The sequence below is a fragment of the Chanodichthys erythropterus genome, chromosome 9, assembly GCF_024489055.1.
Source record: "Chanodichthys erythropterus isolate Z2021 chromosome 9, ASM2448905v1, whole genome shotgun sequence".
NCBI lineage: Eukaryota > Metazoa > Chordata > Actinopteri > Cypriniformes > Xenocyprididae > Chanodichthys > Chanodichthys erythropterus.
Window position 1 is genome coordinate 11,206,320 of NC_090229.1, and position 22,468 is coordinate 11,228,787.

Sequence of the window (22,468 nt, forward strand, 5' to 3'; positions counted from 1 at the left end):
TTGTTAGACTATTGTAAACACAATGAAGCCGAGTGAATGTTGCTAATGAAAGTATATTACGTGAATCTGTGGTTCTCCTTCATATCACTGAACCCGCCCCCACTCGTCTTACCATCAGATCTCTCCTTTTATCTACCTCTCCAACTCCCATCTACTTCCGCCCTCCGTTTCCATCATTCCCTCCCCAGGGCTTACGTGGGCCATCTGTATGTAGCATGAGACACTCTGGTGTTGGATTACAATTAGGTTACAGTGGTAATTGGTGATTATTAATACTCATCTCGAATATATTACCCGCAAGCCGTGGATGCTGAAATATGCATGCATCCTCAAACGAGAATGTAAATTGTGGATAATCACTGCATTCTCGCTTAAAAAAGATTTACACAGTCACTTTCTGAAAGCTTTACAAGCAGATGTTGAGGTGATTTATAAATACATACATATATAAAACATCTGGCTTAATGATACCAGATAATATTTACTTCAAATAATAAATGTATGTAAATAATGCCCTTAAAAAAAAAAAAAAAAAAAAAAAATCTGGTCTAAGCTATGGGTGATTTACATACTGGCACCTAAAAACAACTATACAACATTGACTAACCAGAGCTTTTAATCACAATCATAAATAATAAAGTAATAAAATAAGATAATAAAAAGCTTCAAAACACATCATGTCATTTACTTATTCTGATGGTTGTGTAGTTTTTAATTTAATTTCCAATCCAATAAAGCCGGGGTTAAAATGCTGAGGTGGGCCTGCATCTCACATCTTTACTTTGTGAATAATTCATCATTTAATATAAATCAAGCTGACCGGGAACAATAACCATCAATAATTCATACAGCCATTTCTTTCAGAGTGTCTGGCTTTTCAGAGAGCTGCTATATAATTTATATTTGAAGATAAAACAATTTTTTAAAGATAACACCATTTATTTCAGTGATTAAATAAAATGATCATTTTATGTAATCGAAACAGGAAGACTGTGCTGTTTTTGTGATGTCATAGAGTTAGTTAATGAGAAGTACATTGTGGAGTTCATGTGTAAAGAAATGAGCTCCAGGACTCTTCCTTCTTCCTCTAATGTCAACCAATGCCTGTCAATGTCAACAGTTTCTCCAGTCTGTGCTTTGCTCTAGGCTACAGTACGGCATAAAAGGATCCAAACCAACATGGGAATATACACACACACACACAAACCACAACACACACTCACCCAGAAGGGCAACACTCAAATTAAACCCACCTGCTTTGGCTCACAAAGGCAGTATGATAAATTTAGCCTCTATAAAAAAAAGTATAATGTTTCCTACACCGCCACTAAATGGGTTCTTGATAAAAAAGGCAAATAGGCCAAGGTGACCAAATAGTTGCATGAACACGATGACTAACAGGAAACCAGTAATCCTCTGAGAAACACAATTAGACTACAAAAGATTTTAAAAAATCTACCGCTCACCATTAAAATGTAAAACTACCCTTGTATTTCAGCGGTTGTAGGATGTCCTGTATAGATCTGCTCAATTTTCTCACATTGCTATGGGGGTGCTGGCACCTGTGAACTCCCAGGAGAGAAAGACCATTAAAATATAGATTAAAGATGAATGTGTTGAAGACAGCAGACCTCTCAGCAACACAATCTATTCTGCAGCGACACACTAGAGACAGATCAACCAATCAGATCGCAGCTATCAAAGTGCAAGTGGAGATGCTGATGGATATGGTCTTTTTTTTTGTAGCATAAAGGACTAGGGATGTCCCAGGTTGACCTTATAGGGATGGAAACTATGTGCATATTAAGTTTATTTGCTACGATGTTCCTGAACAAACCACAATGAATGATTCATATCAAATGCGAAGTTCACAAATTTACAACTCTGTTTTAACAATCTAAGCACATGGTCTGAAGCGCATGGCGCAGGTGCACTTAGGGCATGTCCAAATCCACTTTTGCTAGTTTAATGACAGAAAAAAATGGACATCCAAAAGGGCCTTTTGATGAGCCATGGGTGTGTTTTGGGCGTAACGGGCAATAAACCATTCAGAGTCTCATCTCCCATTCCCTTTAATAGCCAGTTGCGCTTGCACCATGGCAAATTTGCTATTTACATGGCGGAATATAGACACCCTCAACCTGCCGAGTCAGTTTAAATACATGTGTGTATTGCCATGATTGGTCAAATAATTAGCCAATTTCATCCATCATACTGCAAATAGGTAATTCTATGACTATCCATTATGAAATGTAGGCATTTTTGTCTTTATGTACACAATAATAATGTTTTACATTGTAATCTTTTATTTTTAATATATGGCATGTTTGTGTGCTGCTGCACGTCCCTGTGTGTGTAAAAAGCAGAATGTATGTGCGTTGTGCACCCACATATAGGCGCATATTACTAACACACCCTTTAAATAACAACAAAAACGACTGCGCCATTGACCAACAAAAACCTGGTCAAAAGTCAATTGCACAGTCGTTTTCAGTTGCCTCAAAATAGCAACACGCCAACAATGCACCTGAACACACCTCGTTTTCAGACCAGCACGCTCATAGGCGAACAGATGGACATGAGTGCATTTGCTATTTAAACAATGTGGACCTGAAAATGATAACTGCGTCGGGCTGAAACTAGCAAAAAACACTTGCGTCGCACCTGGCGGGTGTTTGGTGTGTATATACAAGATGTCCCCACACATATAAAAACCAAACAAAATTTCACTCCTCATGAGGAAAACATTTTTTTTATCCCCCTACATACACATATAGACTTTCAATTTTTTTGTGAAAATATAACAACACGGATTGAAAGTAAAGTTTACAGTATTAAAATATCTATATGGAGAGTCCCTATAAAACACAAAAACCCAACATGTGTGTTTGTGTCTATATGTGTATGTGTGTGCTTGTTGTTGTGATTTATGAGGACACAAATTGGTATAATGACATGGGTATTACACTGGTTTTAAGACGTAAACACGAAATATGAGGACATTTCATGAGTCCTCCTGTTTAAAATAGCTTTAAAAACATACTAAACAATGTTTTATTAAAAATGTAAAAAGAATGTTGGTACACAAAAAAATGCTGGGTTAAAAACAACCCAAGTTGGGTTGAAAATTTAACCGTTGGGTTAAATGTTTGCCCAACCTGCTGGGTAGTTTTATTTATCCCAACTATTGTTTGAAAATGACTGTATGGCTGACTTAAAATTAATCTAAAATGAAATTAAAATGTTCATTTATTAAACATATTAATAAATGTTAATTTTCAAGATATTTTGGGTTCATTTTAATTAAGCAATACTGTAATTTTTAAACAAAAGTTGAGTTAAGTAAAACTACCCAGCAGGTTGGGCAAACATTTAACCCAACTGCTGGGTTAAAACAACCCAGTTGCTGGGTTTGTCCATTTTCAACCCAACTTGGGTTGTTTTTAACCCAGTATTTTTTAGAGTGTAGGATGGATGGGTAGGTTTAGGAGTAGGGGTAGTGTAGGGGAATATAATGTACAGTTTGTACGGTATAAAAACCATTACGCCTATGGAATGTCCTCACTAAGATAGCAAAACAAACCTGTGTGTGTGTGTGTATTTATTTCTCTTAAAAAAAACTTGGAAATCTAGATGTGTCTACACAGACCAAACAAAAAATAATCGTCCTTTGTGAATGGCCCATTGCTCTTTTGTAACTTTACCAAATAATCTGTGTGAATGGCACAAAAGTAATGCAAAGCTACAGTACCAGAGATACAAGAGCTACAAGTTTCAATATCATTTTGTTTTGTGAACATACACTGTTGTATATGTATATATATTTCAAATTAATTTTTTCAAAGAATCCTAAAAATTTGTATCAATTTTTCCGCAGAAATATTAAGCAGCAAAACTGTTTTCAAAATAAATTGATAATAATATAAGAAATGTTTCTTGAGCAGCAAATCAGCACATTAAACACTGAAGAATTAAATTATATTTTAAAATAGGCTCTATAAAAACTGTTATTTTAAACTGTAATAATATCTTATTATAATATAATATTCTTTTTCTATCTCTTTTTTTAAATTAATTCAGACTTGGTGAGAATAATAATAGACTTCTTTAAAAAACATTTTTTTAAAAATCTTACCACCGCCAAACTTTTGAATGGTAGTGTAACCAGAGATCATAGCGAACAAGGCTAAGTCACCCAAACAAGAGGAAAATGTGATTTTGTATGCGTAGCAGAGATTTGAAATACCTGAGCATATGGTATCACGGCTGCCTCCTATAGTTTCCTTTAGACCTCCTCCCTTAGATATTGCACCAGCATATGTGTGAGTGCATAGAAATGAAAGGAAATGTGTGTGACAAAACAAACATTACAGAGCAGGTTATGTCTCTATTCCCATCTGACATCAAGATAAAACGAAAAACAAAAATGAAGTAAAAACTCCACAGTTTTTTTTTTTTGAAAAGACTAAAGTCCCATGGAGCCATAAGATAAATATCTAAAGACAAATATTTGATAATATAAGTGACTATTCTATTCCTTGCGTTTTCAGATACTGCTGCACTGAACCTGTAGTTTCTACGCTATACATCAATCAATGTCTCAAAAACCATTTACTGACTACATTACATATAAGAATAAGTAAGTGTTAACTCTTTTAATAACATATCTTTCCATTTATCTTTATGGCTAACATTCTGCGGCTTCTGGATATTGAAACAGCGCACCATAGATGCATCCATCACATGCTGTCTTAGATGTTTAAAAGCTTAAGTGCACATTGTCAAATAAGACCTTGACTCCTGCTGCCTCCCATAACCTCCTGTCCACCCCTCCCCCGTCCTTCCTCCACTGCTGACAATCCCCCACACCGTTCGGCCTAGATGTAATTCACAGATGAATAATGGATGGACTTTCATCTCTCCTGGATTTGGGGTTCACTGCTCTAAGCTACTGTAGCAACTGGCAACTGCATTTAACATGAGATGTGGGATTCTCCTACAGTCCGCCTGACTGTATCTCTGTTGGCTGTGAGCTAGTTTAGGCTACTGATAGCAGATTTCAAACTGTCCATTCCTGTTCTGAAATGTTTCACCTCAGTATAGGAGGAAGAGATTTGTGATATCTTACTACACAAACTCTTTTCACTCTTCTAGGGTTTTTTCTTTCTTTCATAAAAACCTGTCCCTCAGCAACCACCATTTCACTTAAATGCATCCATCTTTTCTTCTTTTCAAATGCTTTTAGTATAAAAGCTCATAGTATTATTCTTAAAAAACAACATGAAATCATATTTTTTTATGAAGCAAGTGTCCTCGATTGTATGTATCAGTGTGTGTGTGTGTATTATAATCTTTTTCCACCTCTGAAACAGAGACAGGAATAAAATAAAATAAAATAAAATAAAATAAAATAAAATAAAATAAAATAAAATAAAATAAAATAAAATAAAATAAAATAAAATAAAATAAAATAAAATAAAATAAAATAAAATAAAATAAAATAAAATAAAATAAAATGAAAATAAAAAAATACATGAAATATAAAAATTACATGAAATATAAAAATTAAATTACATGAAATATAAAAATATAAATAAATAAAAGATAAAATAAAAATACAAATAAAAAAGATTAATAAACTAAAACAAGATAAAATAAAAAAAAAGATAAATAAAAGAGAAAAATAAAAAATACATAAAGAATAAAATAAAAAAGAAATCCTGATGAAATAAAGTACCACACTACATTATTTTCCACTGAATATTCTGAAATTCCCACTGAATTGGAAATATGTCACATGGAATAAGTTAAATGAGTTGTGAACGTTTATTTAACACACAACATCTGTACTCTGCTAGTGCTAACCACTGTGTTTTTCCATCTTATAAACATCCCTACCTATCATAAATGTTTTCATATACAGAACAAATTCACTTCATTTATAACAAATGGAATCCATGTTTATTTATGTCAGTGTTTACGCATTTCTTTCTCCACTATGAAGGAAGTAAAAACAAACCAGCTAGTACACAATTATCATAGTGCTCCACATCTGAGTGGCAGCTTGTGAAGAAATCCATCAATAATGCAGAGTATGGGGGTCTGGCGCCGCGCTGATTCTGCCAAGCTAGCGGAACCCTTGAACGTGGCCCCTGCCTGGCCTTGTGTCCTTGGGCCAGCACAACCGGGGAACAGCGCACTCCCAAAGCTCCCCGATCGGAATCTGTGCTAATGAGAGCTTCTGCACCTCCACACGTGTGTCGAATAAAAGCAACAACAACAAGACCTCCTACACTTAAAATAGCCCATCACATGTCTGTCAAAATGCAGGTTAAAAAAAGAATGGAGGGAAACAAAACTGAAAATATACAATACAACACAAAAGTAGCGAGATGGAAAATAGGCCACTATTATTTGTGCTACAGTTTTAATTAATTGGGTTACATGAACCTTTCATTCAAATGTTTTTATAGGTTGTCCAGATGGTCAATAAAATAGCTTATTCATACCTGACTAATTAGCACACAAAGTAGCCGAATGAAAGGCAAATGTAGTCGGATCTTTTTTGAATACATATTGAAAAGCATTGCATTCATTGTGGTATTTGTGCATGAAGTGTGCCTGAATCATTTAAATGGATAATAAAAAAGCCAGACAGTTTAGTCCATCATAACGAGTGTGTGAACTGTGTCCAGATTTAAAGAGGAAGTAAGAGAATGATGCTGTTCGCTGCTCTTTGATCAGAACGAGCCCCAAACACTAATTACACTGGCTGCTCTCTCAGCAGGCAACAAGCTGTTCACAGCTCCCCATGACAAGAGCCCTGCTCAGCTTTAAATGAGCTGTGTGAGTGGCATATACAACATGCACACACACACACACACTGTAGAAAATATACTTTTAAGTTTACAGTAAAAAAAAAAAAAGGCAGCTGTGGTTACCAGAATTCACTGTAAATAATACAATGACAACATTTCAGGTATCACTGTATGACATATTGGTGCCTGCATATTTTACATTTTTTAACTATATATTTCATTAAAGATTAGTTCACTTTAAAATGAAAATTACCCCAAATTTTACTCACCCTCAAGCCATAGGTGTATATGACTTTCTTCTTCGGAGGGTTAATAAAGGCTTTCTTAATAAAGCGAAGTGTTGCGTTTGTGTAAGAAAAATATCTATATTTAACAAGCTGTATAAAGTAAAAGATCTAACTTCAGCCAGACCACCTTCTGTATTCAACTTCTGAAGAAAGTGTAAAACTCCTCGCACTCACAGTTCAAAACGCCTACTCTTTCCAAAATCAAATTACGAAAAAAGCATAAATGACAGGACGTTAACTGTCATTATAAAGCTTTGATGCAACAAAATATTTATTAATATAACTCTGATTGCGTTCATCTGAAAGAAGAAAGTCATATACACCTAGGATGGCTTGAGGGCGAGTAAAGCTTGGGGTAATTTTCCTTTGAAAGTGAACTTATCCTTTAAGCGATATGATATTAACTCTTTCCCAGCCACTGATGGAATTTTATGATGACACTTCCTCGCAAATTCCGTGTTTTCACTGTTATATGGTAGGGGGCGCCATTACGCATATTCTAAAAGTGTAGAGAATCTCCGGATCAAAACTCAGGCGAAGAAGCAGAAACAAGCAATAAAAGCATTGCTTATGAAGCTAGTACAAAATGTCTTTTGAGAGGCTCTGTCATTTATTTTGAAATAATGGATATTATTCACATATTCATACAACAAAATATTCTGGGGGCCATGACATTTTTGTGAAAATGATCAAAAATGCTGGCGGGGAAAAAAAAAAAAAAAAAAAAAAAAAAACGCTGGCAGAGAAAGAGTTAATTAACCAATCTAATTGAAGTAGTTAAAATCTGTTTTAAATTTACAGATAACCACCATTACAATACAGGTGGCACAATGGAAAAAGCCACATGATGAATGAGTTGTTCGTATGTGTAAAGGTATGTGGCCTGTCCATAAAACATGGCCTATATTTGTATATAGACGGTGCACACACTTTAAATAAATAACATAAAATGTAACACAAATCACTTCAATATACATTACTGATAACAAAGAAAGAGAAGAATATAATCACATGTGACTAACATTCCGTAGAAAGATAATAATTTAAATGCAGTTGACCCAAAGATACACGATTCAAGGTCACCCACAGAGCAGGACTCTATACTAGATGGTTTCTTATGTCTCTGTGCTCATTCCAGCCAGGAAGATCATTTCACCTCATCTCTCTCGCTCTATTGCATTACTGGAGTTGTGCCCAACCTATAGAGCAGAAGAAGATGCACACAATTGCTTTTCAGTCTGTATTGATTCGGCATCATTAAACCTTGAAAGGCTGGTGGATTCAATGGGAATATGTCCTGAATCTGTCCATACAAAAGCAGAGACATAAAAAAAGAGATTTCAGATACTAGTGCATGAAGAGACATGCTAAGCAACTGGATATTTAAAGGATATTCAATGCTAGGATTTTATCCTTCTGAAACTGACTGGATTGAGAAAATTGATCTCTATATGAAAAGTGGTTGAAAGGGTTGGAAAATAAATGGAAAATAATAAACATCCCCCCCAAAAAAAGGACTGTTGATGGTCATGTGACATGTCAGTCATACAGCCTCTTCTTGTCTGTGGGCGGTTCTTGTACAAAACAAACAACAAAGTGTACCAGACAGACAGTTTCCCACAATTATCATTTGCACTGTGGCCATAAACAGTAACTCTCTGTATAATCAGATATAAAGATATAATAATATATATTTAAATATTTAATAATATATCGTTAAATGCAGTAATTTCTAGTGGTTTGCTGGCTTTAGCACATAACAGCACTACACAAGCACAGCAAATTGCACTCACTGGCCTTCATTCATAAAACATGAGCATAATGGGTTTTGTCTGTGTGCATAAAGCCATTCTGACGTAAATTTTTGAATTCATGAAGGTGTTCGTATTTTCAAACCTTTTGTGGGAAAATAAGACGACACCTGCTTCCAATCAAGCGTAAATGGTGAGTAAAACATGCATGATCTTTTCATGATCTTTAAACTGATGACATTTCATTTTGATAACACAAGTTTCCATAATAATATATATTAACAAAATTAACGAGTTACTAAATGTGTGTTAAATGTGAAAATACTTTTCACTGATGAACAAAAATGATTGTAAACAGCTGCATACTGCATTTTACATTTTATTGTAGATCTGTTTGTGAATCTAAAATAAAGTTTTCGGAAAGGTCTGTTTACTTGCAAATTACTCCATACTTTCACATATATTTATGAAAGTTTCAGGCAAGTTGCCTTGCCTTACTGTAGTTATTTTTTTAAAATCTGAATTAATGCTCAAATTAATTGAATTTAACTTGATTTCAACTGGTCTGGCCAAAGCGAAATAAAGCAAGTAAACAGGCAAGCAAGCTAGCGCTCATATATTTCCTTCACTGCTGTCTCGTCTTTAATTAAAGCTGCTGGGCTCAGCCTCAGACAAAAGGCCCGCAGTGCAGGTTAAATACTCCAAATCCATAAAAGTCTTGGAAGAAGCACACAAAGGCCATTTAAATGCACACCACAATTAAATCTAAACTGATGAGTTTAACTGGCAAGTTAAGCAGAGAGACAATGTTGTGAAATGCTCACTGGTGGGAGTCAGATGACCTTTAGGTAACCATGGGCAAACCATTAGTATTACAAAAACCTAGGGCCAGATTTACTAACAGCTTGCGGCAGCGCAAACCATCTTTTGGCATTAAAAAAATATATATTGTCAGGATTTACTAAAGACACAGTAAAAAAAAAATATATATATTTTTGAGGCTGAGTTTATTGCATATGCATTTGTAGGGGTTTCCATTTCAGATGTAAAATTTATGGAAGGAGAGTATTTCACACAAGGTGATTTACTAAGATCTAAGCTAGTCAATTTACTGGTATTTGCACCATTATTCAACACCCAAAAATAACTTACTTTGTGACTGTTAAAAACAAGTACATTCTATGAACGTACTCCAGATGTACTACATCCACCATGTTGTCATTATCATGTGACCTACCAGCACCAGTTGCATCGAATATGCACTTCAGAATATCGGCGGAAGTAGTAGGTCATCAAGGGACTTTTCGGCTACTGTTTTTTCGAATACTATGTATTCGGACATACTATGTTGGTGTACTGTTTTTCACATATATAGTAGGGAGGTATTTGATTTCGGACGAAGCGCATGTCTTAAACCAGACGCTAATTTGCACTGCTCTTGGTAGATTGTGTTGGTCATTATGGAAATGGCCACGTCTGTGTTCTTAAATGTGCGCTTTGTCAGTAAATCATCGGCAGAACTTTCCACTCCCATCTTTGCTTTTATGGGATTGCACTCTCATGCTAATTTGCCCTGTTTAGTAAATCTGGCCTAAAGTGTTTTGGCAAACACCTCTGGCTCAAGTTCATATTTACATATGCTAAAGAGCTTTGTTTGCCACAAATTTGCCATTTACTCTGCTCACAAGTGATTGCATGTTGTTCAGCTTATTGACCCAATACTCAAATAAAAAAAAAATGTATTGAGTAAAATAGTTTAATTTTCATTTTTAATCGGATCAAATAACTTTTATCATGTCTTTTGGTATTATATCATTGAACTTGCCATGCATTCTGGGATTACTTTCTTCATGCTTCCCTTTGAAGTGTCCTAAAATAGTAGGTAGCACACTAGGTTTTGGTACACTAAGTCCCGGTTCACACAGAACACTAGATGCAGGAGGTCAGTGGAATGAAAAAAGCTCAAGGTCTAAAGACACGTGTTTTTTAAAAAAAGTTGAACTTCTTTTAACTTCAGCGCTGCGCTTTTAGAATGCTGTGTAATGTGTGAGAAGCTGCAAAAGACGAGCGTGATGGTTAAAGACGTCCGTCTAGCATGTTTACATAGAAAAGGTAGCACAGTGGGATGGAAAAAAACTTTCTGTGTGAATGACCCCTAAGTTTGTCACAAATAAAGGGGTCCACAGCAAGTTTACAGAGATCTTTCATCCTCTGTCTTTCAAAGCATTTATTAAAACACTCACGTACATCAGTCCAGTTAGGAACCTCAATTGCTTATTTCCGTGCCTGAACACGTTAGCACACTGAGTTGATCTGTGTTCCTGACAGTGTGCGGGGATGCTGACTCTCTGAACTGCCTCCTTCTCAATATTGAGCCTTCAATATGACTCTATCAGATCAGGCCAAAGGGAAAGAGAGAAAGAGGTCCGTAATAACCCAATAAATTGCCTCCCTGGGGCACCAGTGTGTTCACAGAATATCAAAACTCCTCTTTCTTACACTCCGCAGACTGTGAAGGAAAAAAAGCTTCCTCATAAATCTAGCAGCAGTAATTAGTGTTCCAGGGGAGGTTTATTTAATAAAATCATCACTTGATCTCAACAGACTTTGGCATTGCAAACTTCTATGTGAAAAAACTAAGCCTCACAGATCATGTTAAAGAGTTTTGATAGACATGAAACTTAATATAAAAGCCACATGACAGGTGCTTCAATAAGTATGTCTATTCCTCAGCTCTATTTTCCTCTCTTTCATTTTCCATCAATCCACTTTCCTTGCAGAGGGACATCAAAGCGGTTTAAAAAAGGAAAAGAAGAGAGAGCACCACAGCTGTGACGATACTGGAAACTGAGTGAGGCTTCAACTGAGTGCTGGGAAAGCGAGAAAGCCATTGATCTTTATGGATTAGTTCTGATCTGCTGGGTTTAGACACTGACATTACAATACCATATGCTGGCCACATTATCATTAAGATTTGAATTAGCTTAATCCTGTGGTTGCATGATATCACAACTGTTATTCAGTTGATCACCCGCTTGAATTTAAAAGGTAAAAAGTATTCAAGGTATGTATTCTGGTCTTACTTAAAGGGATAGTTCCCCCAAAAAATGTAAACTCTGTCATCATTTACTCAACCTCAAGTTGTTCCAAACTCTTTTTTTCATACTATGGAAGTCAACAGGGCCCATCAACTGTTTAGTTACAGAAATTATCTTCTTTTGTGTTCAGCAGAAGAAAGAAATTCATACAGGTTTGGAACAACTTGAGGGTGAGTAAATGATGACAGAATTTTAATTTTTGGGTGAACTATCCAGTTCCTCCTTCAGTGTAAGTCTATGGGATTTCTTTTTTTCTAGGGATGCAACGATATAAAAATACAATAAAAAATATGATAGGCCAATAATTATTTTCAGATAAATTAATCATATTTCAATTCTTAATTTTTTTTTATAAATAATTTAAAATAAAACACTAAAAACTCATTTTAAATGCTATATGTGAATTTAGCCATCACAACATTAGAATGTACACTATAAAAAATGGATATTCATTTTGAGATATGCTAAAGATTATATTATGAGTGTTTTTAAAAATTAACTTTAAGTGGGCATTAGATGACGACAAAGGTAGTCTAAATGTAAAAAAGGGGGAAAATGGGTAATAAGCATGCACAATTCAATATTGAATATTGATCAAAATATCTATCCAATATCGATAAATTAAAAACAAAATAAAATTTGTAAAATTGGCCTATAACCGATGAGGTATTGATATACTGTGCATCCTTAATTTGATCATAATCCAGACAAAAAGAAAGAAAAATGTGCACGAAAATATGTGGGATGGCTTGAATGATGAAGTTTAATACTTCAGGTTAGGGGTTTGTTCAAATGTCCGACCCCAAGTATAAAGTATAATTCATGTATTTGTATTGAGTCACGTACGCAAGCAACCTGTGCATTAAAGTAATGTTAAACCAGGTTGACTTTATACAGAAAAGAGTATTTTGTATGCCAGTAAGCAAAACCCAGTTAAAATGCAGCTCAGGCTTTCCCTCTTTTCCACCCAAAATGTTTTTAACACAATAAATCTGTTTTCCTGACGAACAGACATGCCAACTTTTCTTTCATTTCCCACCTCAACGGAACCCTGAATTTCAAAAACAAGGTCAAAGTGTCCTGCCACACACACACACAGAGTCTGACAGAGACATACAGAAGCACTGACTGGAAATAACATCTCTTCTTTAGTTTGACAGGACCCTATAAACACACACACACCATCTCCGGAGGGCTGTTAGTTGTTAGTTCACCGAAAGATATATGCTAAACTGTGTGGGCCTTCTTCAGGTGTCTGGCACTGTTATGAATGGCTTGCTCAGTCTTGTTTCTGGCAAAATATACTGTCCTATCACTCATGACCCAATTAACTGTATAGCATGCCACTTTAGACTATAATTGATACTCTCATCTTATTTCATATCATGGCAAAGCCTGTTGTGTCATGCTTTTGCTTTGTCATGTAATCTAACGCCAAGTCATAAAACAACGAAACTGATACACTGGCTAGAGGAGCGGATTCATAAAATACTTCAAAGATATAACGCCTCTATCCAAACATTCACCTTGACATACACGCCACATAGGAGGTAAAAAGATTCATTTAAAGTACTGGAACAACATCATCACTGAGTCACTTTGAGACTAAATAAAATGAAACCCAAGAACTTTGTTTACTTCTTTGCGACAGTGCTTCAGATAAATCATTTTCCCGCCACACCCCGTCACCCTCACACCTCGGTGGACATCTGATGTCCTGTATTAATTATAGCAATGCCGAGCTGCCCCACTGTCTTGCGAGAGATGTGGCAGTGCTGAAATTTCCTCTATTTATAGTAGGGAGTTCGTTCAAGGGTGGTGGAGACAAGTACGGGATGGAAAAAGGGTTTGGTCGGTTACATGTTCAGAAGGGAGTTTCCTTACCTTCTATGGATGGGGCCTGGTCCTGGGCCGCATACAGCATCTCCTTGAAAGCCTGTGTCAGAAAAATAGATATGATGAGGGTCTTGTGGTACAAATCATGGGGCAATGATGTACAGTATTCCTACACACCCCATTAAGGCAACTTGTCATGGAAAAAAAGAGTGTTCACTTGGCTGGATATGTAAGCTAATTGAGGTTACTTCAAACGTTGATCTAGCATGCTATAAGGCCACTGATGTTTCTTTAAACATGAATATTAAACTCTTTGTGTGAAATGACTTTCAGTTCTCTGGGAATATGGTTATCTTATTCTGTTAGCATGTCATTAACCTTGAAGAAAATGAAAATCGCTGGACAATTATGCAGGATCTGTTTCCTGATCCTTCAGAAAACTTTAACAGATAACTTTATCCCAAAGGTCTTTGATAGATTCACCTATATAAGGTTGCCCCAGTAATTTGAATGCATTTGATTTCAAGTCAGCAAGTGTGCTTCTTCCATTCAAGAAGGAAGCAGATTTCTTTTCTTTTTTTTTTGAGATAAAGTAGCATTACAAAAAAAAAGCATTTAACAAAGTTGAAATGCACATTTAAAAAATGCGAGAATGTTTCTTTTAATGTTAAATGTGCAGTTATTGCAACGTTAAGGACAATTAAATCCATTTTTACCTGAAATTATTTCCATATTCATTCATTATTAGGAATACTAAATCATTATACTACATGAATGAATGAAAGAAATACATCAATGTATTTTATAAAAAAGTAAAAATAGTGTGTGTGTGTATATATATATATATATATATATATATAAAAGCATTCATGAAATTTATTTACGTATATATATTTTTTTTCAAATAAATAGATATATTATTTTTATAGAATCAATAGGACCATGGGTAAACAATAGAGAAAAAGGAAAATAATCAAATTTCAACACATCAAATAATATTTTTTAAAATGATTAAAACAAGTTAATTTAGCCCATTAAGCTACTTTTTGTTTACCTGACAAAACATATTTTACAATGGAGGATTACAGACTCACTTCTCGAAATAAATAAATAAAAAGATAATGTATGTAGCCCACATAAACATTTATCAGCACTCAGGAGATGAAACATTATCTGGTGATTTTCTACACAAGCTCGTGTCAGTGCGGGGAACTGCTGCTCAGTCAATACATAGCATAGATTGAAATATATATCTTGACACAACAAAAGACAAATCACAATCAAGAACATTTATTTGCTAAGCAGAAGACATCCCTAGATCAAGCTGAATGCTAATCAAGAAAATTCATGTAGGGCTGTATGGATGCTATAAAGACTTCTTTTCACCATAAACAAATCTCACACTCAAGGTCAAAGCCTGGCCAGTGTGTCAGCCAATGAAATAAGAGAATCGTCAAGATGGCTGCATTGCCATGGCAATGATGATGATGATGACACAAAGGCTAGATGTGCTCTCTGGAGTATTCAAGTTATACAACCAATAACTGTAAGCAGGATACATGTGCACTATACATCTGCTCTTCCTTCAGAAATATGTATGCATGTGTCTGTGTGAGATTTGGGCAGATCTTTGCGTCCAGCGAGCCTGGCAGCAGATGTCATCCCAGTGGGAGAGGGAGCGCAAGTCGCTGTGTGTATATGTGTCTGTGTGTGTGTAAGTGTGTGTCAGTGCATGTGTGAACAGCAGGTCTGTGAAGTCAGCCAGCAAGATCCATACATCCCAGCCAGTAAGCAGACCTGCTGCTTTGAGGAATATACTGAATATACTCAAAACAAGCGAAAAAAAGTGAAATTATAATCAAGAACCCCTTTAAAGGTTTATAAAATATCATTCAAAATCAATTTCCCTATGGAGAAAACTAATGGAGTTTTTACTTCCAGAACCTGAGTTATTAACCACCTAAGTTATTAGCATGGTACTATGTGGTTGCTAGGGTTTCTGGGTGATTGCTAGGGTGTTGTTATGGAGTTGCTAAGGTCTAACAAGTGGTTCTTACTGCGTTGCTATGCACTTGTTCTTGCCAGTTTCTAAAGTGTTTTGAGTGGTTTTTACTTAATTGCTATATGTGGTTGCTGTGTTTTTCTTGACAGTTTCTAGGGTGTTGCTGTGCAGTTGCTAAGGTGATCTGAATGGTTCTTAGTGCATTTCTGTGTAGTTGCTATGGTGTTCTTGGCAGTTTCTGGGGTGTTACTATACAGTTGCTAAATGTTTTGAGTTGTTAGTGTGTTGCTAATGTGGTTGCTAATGTGTTCTGGGCAGTTGCTAGGGCATTTTGGGCTTTTGCAGATTGCTTAATAATAAAATAAATAATTATTTAAAGATTATTATTATTTAAATTTAAATCTCATAGATGTACTTCAAAAGGTTCAAAGTCATATTTCGGGATCACAAATGGATTTAGCTATCTGCAAAAGCCCAAAATGCCCTAGCAACTGCCCAGAACACATTAGCAACCACATTAGCAACACACTAACAACTCAAAACATTTAGCAGCTGTATAGTAACACCCCAGAAACTGCCAAGAACACCATAGCAACTACACAGAAATGCACTAAGAACCATTCAGATCACCTTAGCAACTGCACAGCAACACCCTAGAAACCGTCAAGAAAAACACAGCAACCACATATAGCAATGCAGTAAAAACCACTCAAAACACTTTAGAAACTGGCAAGAACAAGTGCATAGCAACGCAGTAAGAACCACTTGTTAGACCTTAGCAACTCCATAACAACACCCTAGCAATCACCCAGAAACCCTAGCAACCACATAGTACCATGCTAATAACTTAGGTGGTTAATAACTCAGGTTCTGGAAGTAAAAACTCCATTAGTTTTCTCCATAGGGAAATTGATTTTGAATGATATTTTATAAACCTTTAAAGGGGTTCTTGATTATAATTTCACTTTTTTAACTTTAGTTAGTGTGTAATGTTGCTGTTAGAGCATAAACAACCTCTTTAAATTTACAATGCTCAAAGTTCAAAGCAAAGGGAGATTTTTTTTTTTTAAAACAAGAATTCTGTTTAAGAACTACAACAAACGGCTTGTAGGGACTACAACAAGCTTCTTCCCGGGTTGGTGACATCACTAACCCTAAAATTTACATAAACCCCACCCCTGAGAACACGCAACAAAGGGGTTGAGGCCATATGTAACACAAATGCAATAGCATGTCATAAAAGCAAGATGCCAACATAAGTTATAATCATAATTAAACTAAACTATACCTGTTCTATCTTCATGCAGCATATATTCTCTGACTCTGTAGGCATCTTACAACAGTTCCCACATGAGCGATTTATAGATTATCATGACAGAATGTGCTAATCAATGACTTTAAGATAGTTAACTCCACATCAGCTACATAAATTCAATTAACCATTCAGAAGCGTCCTGTTGCAATTCTACATGTTGTCACTTTTTCTTGAGTCTCTCCATCATTGTCTGACTTAATTTTGAATAAATAAGGCTGAACAGTTTCTGACAATTTCAGTGAGTCTGCATGAGGTAATCAGCGCTGCTAACAGGAGCTCTTGAAACCCCTCCCTCTTCTTGAAAGCAGCAGCTCATTTGCATTTAAAGGGACACACACAAAAACTGAGCGTTTTTGCTCACCCTCAAAAAGTGACAAATTTAACATGCTATAAAAAATTATCTGTGGGGTATTTTGAGCTAAAACTTCACATACACACTCTGAGTACATCAGAGACTTATGCTGCGTTAAAGGCAGGTTTTTGAGCCCATAAGTCACGACTTCAAACCACGACTCACGACTTTGTAGCATTCCAGGCAAGTCACGCCAAACTGCCTGAGTGTAAACAAACCAGCATAGCGGACCGTACGGGGCTTATGCTCATTTACAATCATTTCTATCGCCAAAGGTGCTTACTCCTTGCTTATTTGAGGGAAACGGAGGAGGAAAAATGGTGCATAAGGCAAGAGAAGCTGTTATACCTTTTATTTTACATAATTTTATCATGCACTTGCATAAACACTGCATCTGTAGGGGCTGCCATTGTTGTTTCGTGGGCTATGTGACGTCAGAGCGTGGAACTGGGAGTACATCGATCTAGTATGAGTTCACGGGAAGTCACGGGTTTGACTGCCGTTCCAGTGCATTTTCACGGGTACAAGGTTGGAAAAACACTGGTTACGGGTTGCCTGGAACGCGGCATTATTTTACATTTTGTAAAAATGGCATTTTATGACCTACTGTGAGCTACAAGGTTGTTAATCGATGCTATTTTCTTCTGTTGAAGCTGTCAGACCACATTATTTCAGCTTATTTTTAAAATAATCATGTTTAACAATGGAATTCCTGGTGAAAAACATACACTACTACAAAAACTACATTACCCATGATGCTGTACACAAAATTACACCAATCAGTGAGTCGAAAAAAAGCAACAAGCTCCAAAATAGCTTTTTAGCTCCGCCCACTCCCATGAAGCACTGTGAATGACGTAATCGGGTTGATTTATCTACGCTCTCAAAATGTCTGAGTATATATATATATATATATATATATATATATATATATATATATATATATATATTTATATATATATATATATATATGTGTGTGTGTGTGTGTGTGTGTGTGTGTGTATATTTTGCGATAAAACTTAAAATATATTGTTTTAATACATATAAGCAATGTTCGTAAAGGAGCAGTTTTATATTTCTCCATTTTTAAATAAATTATGTTGTTTGCAATGCTTCATGGGATTGTAGTTCTTTCCCCCACTAAAACCGTTAAGTACACAGTCTTGTCTTTTTGTCAGATTTTTTGTTCAAATCAAAGTTTGTAGTGTTGTGATTCACCTCGTAACTGGTTAGCTTGGTTCACTGCTTATCACTCTTAACGAAGACTATTTTAAACTGCCTATGGGAGAAATTAATGGAACTGGAACCAGCGCTGTGGAAAAAGAGGGCGGGTGCTAATGCACTCTATTAACAACTACATAGCAACACCCTAGCAACCTCCATAAACATCTTTCTCGTGCTCACTTTCTCCCTTCTTAGTCAGTCTTAAAAGTAAATAAAATCGACTACAGCTATTTAATATGCACAGCCCGAAGTGTGAAACCTCATTAATTTATCACTCAATCAGTTCGTCAATTTATCCACTGAAAGACTAAATGTTTTATCAACCTTCTTTCACACTTCAATTACTGCAACGCTCTTTCCACCTTAGCACGTAAATCACTAGATATTTTCAAGGTCATCCTATTTTAAAAATGTTATGTAAAGTATTAAACAATAAAGCTCTTGTTCAAAGTTTTAAGGAAAGGACTAGGCAAGGAAGTTTGGTGTTTTCTTAAGACGTTCTTTCTTTGTAAGGTTCCTAAAGCCAGTTTATGGACTCATGCTGTTTTATTGCATAGAGCCTGTGGGGCTGCTTCCCATTGACTTTCTGTGGCCCCCGTCAGCCACGGCAGCAAAGCAATAGATGAGCAGAGTCCGGGTCTGTCTAGTAATCATGTCTTAACTGCTCACAGAGGGACATCAATGACCAAACATTAATAAATTCTGCTTTTCTTTGCGATACACTCTATAAGACAGAGCTGTAATGGATCATATTATATTGAATGTAGCTGAAAAAAGATGTTCTTCTAAATCTTGCCAAGAGCAAATCAGAGCTTAGATTCTCACTACTGCACAATCTATCACCGTATGTAAAGAATAGAGCCAGACAGTTCATTGATAAGGCTGTACAGTGCCGGAAAGGATATTGCTAATCATCCATCTGTGTCACGTAAACGGTGTAAATACAGCTCACAGATCAAATGACAGGCTGATCATTATGAATTAAACTATTTTCCTTGAGCCCTTTGTCTTGTCCTTGACAGATCAAGCTGGCATCTCACTGCAGTCCGTTCACACATGCAAATTGGCACATGCGGCCATTAACTGAGGTTTGACAGTGAAAGTCTCTCTGAAAACAACTGAGATTAATCAATCAATTCAATCTTAAGCAAAACATATGCAACAGATATAGAGGCACTGTGCCATTAAAGCACCTGAGAATATCTGCAACAGATGCATACATTTTTTTATTAATCAGTCTGCCAAACTATGAGAAAACAAATAATTACTATAAAATAAACTAGATAAATATATTTTGTTTACAATCCTTGCAGTAGTTCATGTTTGCCTGGGTTCTCCGTCTGATTACGGATTCAGCGCTCCAGACAAAGGATTTCTCCTCCTTTGCGCCAAGACGCATGCTGAAGCCCTGACCATCCACCATCACACAACAAATACCATTGATTTATTGCCTAAGTGTGCGGTCAATAATTTCACAGCACAGAAACAATAAATAAACCACCATGAGATTAAAATCTGGCTTGAAATCATTCATTATTCAACAGTTGACCAGTTTAATCCACTGATCAGATGTCAACAAAAACAGCATAAGATCAAAAATAATTGCACATGACAGTCACTAATAATCATACTAATAATAACAACAATTCCTCAATTAATATTAATTTAACTGAAATTATGTTTTATTTTAAGCAGAATTACATTCTCCTAAAGCAAGGCTTGATCATGGGGCATGTTATATTTATGGATATACCATGAATCTCTCAGAGCTCTTTCCTTTGTTCATAATTCATAAAAATAATGGTGGATGGAAACCTTGGACGGCAGCTGTATTAAACCTTTTGTAAATGAAAAAAAAAAAAGGAGTGCATTATAAAAGATACTTTATGGAGTGGAAATTATGCATAAATTTCTTGCTATTTTTTTAAATGCTATATTATATATAATAAGAACAATCAGAAATCATGATTATCAGTTATTTACATGATATCTTGCTGTATCAAGCCATGTCCAAGAAAGAAAGAGAAAGAAAGAAAAGATTTCTCAGCAGAAATCATTTGAACTCCGACACTCAGCAAATTAATTGCCGCAGACATAAAGTGGGCGAGCAAACTAATTACATCAAATGACCCTTCTGGCTTAATTCCAAAAAAAAGAAACCAGTTAAGGAAGAATTTAGGTAAATTTACTTAATATAACTTTACACAATTCTGTTATATTAAAATAGAATGTATTATATTGCCTAGATAGTTTATTATTATTATTTTAAGCAATTTCTTCCTTGTGCCAAATGTGCAGGCAGGTGTTTGGCAATGCTCCAGATTTGTGAAAGTGTCAAGAAACCAAAAAAAACCCTGAAAATGTACATCTTTAAGGAACAAAACCACTGAAATATACAAACAAATAAAATTGTCCAGATGTAAAAGCTGCCAAAGGGTCCCTCGTTAATGTCAGAGACAGTGAAAAAATTACGTTTTAGTAGTGTGATTCAATACAAAAAATACAAAAAAAGGTGAATTTATCAATTCATTATTTTTCAGAAACACTATTGCTCCTTTAGGTCTGATACGATTTTTTTTTTTTTTTTTTTTTTTTTTTTTTTTATGAATTAAAGGTAATTTAACTTAAGCCTGTAAACCATATTTCATTGCTTCCACATATTATTACAATCACAAACTATTCCAATCAAACAATCCGCTGAAGTTTTGCTCAGCGAGTCTGAATAGGCTACTCCGAGTTGCTTCACAATCTCTGGGACGCAACTACAGACTACACGCACCATGCAAAATTCATAAATAAATCTCTCACCTCGTATTGTATATATTGTTTCCTCCATTCTGGAGTAATATGAGCAGACAGGTGCTCCGCAAACTTCATGCTGGCGGAGCAGATATCCACAGTCGGACTATAATAATATCCTCGGGTCGAGCAGCGGCTTCTTCGGAGCTTTTGTTATTTCTGTCACTAAGTTACGGAGCTGCATGCGCTGCGTTGATTTGCGCTGTCTAAATCCTGTCCGGTCTACCACAGTCCACTATTCCCCGGTCCCACATATTACCCCGTTCAAAGTAAAACCCGCAACATAAGGGAACTAAAAGCAACCTCGTCCAACTGCCCGAAACAGGTGCCTAAATGACAGCGCTTCAGCGCCGGTGCGGGCGTCTCTGGGAGTGACTTTCTCTCTCCAGACTCTCTGGGCGGCTGTGAAGTAGCTGTTGTCCGCCATCAGCGCGCACTGAGTGAAAGACGTACGTGCGTCACAGCGCACCGTGAGGTGCGTTTAGAAATAGGCTAGATGTTTTGATGTCTTCTCTAATTGTAAAATCTCTTAAACTCATTGATAACAATAGGAAAGAAAAGTTTCTTAGGAATTATGATAATATTTTCTTAATGACTGAGGTGCTATTATTATGTTCTTCTTCTTCTCCTCCTCCCTATTCCTTGTATGTTATTGTGTATCAATGCAGTGCTGTTTCTTTTCTTGCAATTAAAAAAATAGGGTATGTGCTTGTGATTAATCTTATCATGCTGTTTGGCTTAACATTTTAAAATGCAATTTAAAAAAAAGGTTTATTTTTTGTTATTGATGTAGTCTAATTGTTCTATTCTTAACAGTGTGTAAAAACAATACAAGTTTTAATAAGTAGCCTATAATTTGTAATATATTGCATATAATATCTTGCATATAATTTATATAACTAATTTGACATTTTGAATGTTTAGTGTCGTCAAGTGTTGGCTGTGTCTTGTCAAAAACGTAATACTACTAGTTGTTTGTTTGTTTG

At 35.7% G+C, this 22,468-nt stretch overlaps 1 protein-coding gene across 1 annotated transcript in view; it reads right to left on the bottom strand.

The window, feature by feature from the left end:
- The window catches only part of xpr1a (xenotropic and polytropic retrovirus receptor 1a), an 88,683-nt gene extending 66,783 nt beyond the window's left edge, over positions 1 to 21,900 (bottom strand). Inside the window, exons 1-2 of the mRNA XM_067393569.1 lie at positions 21,492 to 21,900; positions 13,839 to 13,890 (exon numbers count right to left, since the gene is read on the bottom strand). Of these exons, the coding sequence (XP_067249670.1) occupies positions 13,839 to 13,890; positions 21,492 to 21,560 (121 nt within the window). The 5' untranslated portion in view covers positions 21,561 to 21,900. The remainder of the gene's footprint in view (positions 1 to 13,838; positions 13,891 to 21,491) is intronic.
- Between the last annotated feature and the right edge of the window lie 568 nt (positions 21,901 to 22,468).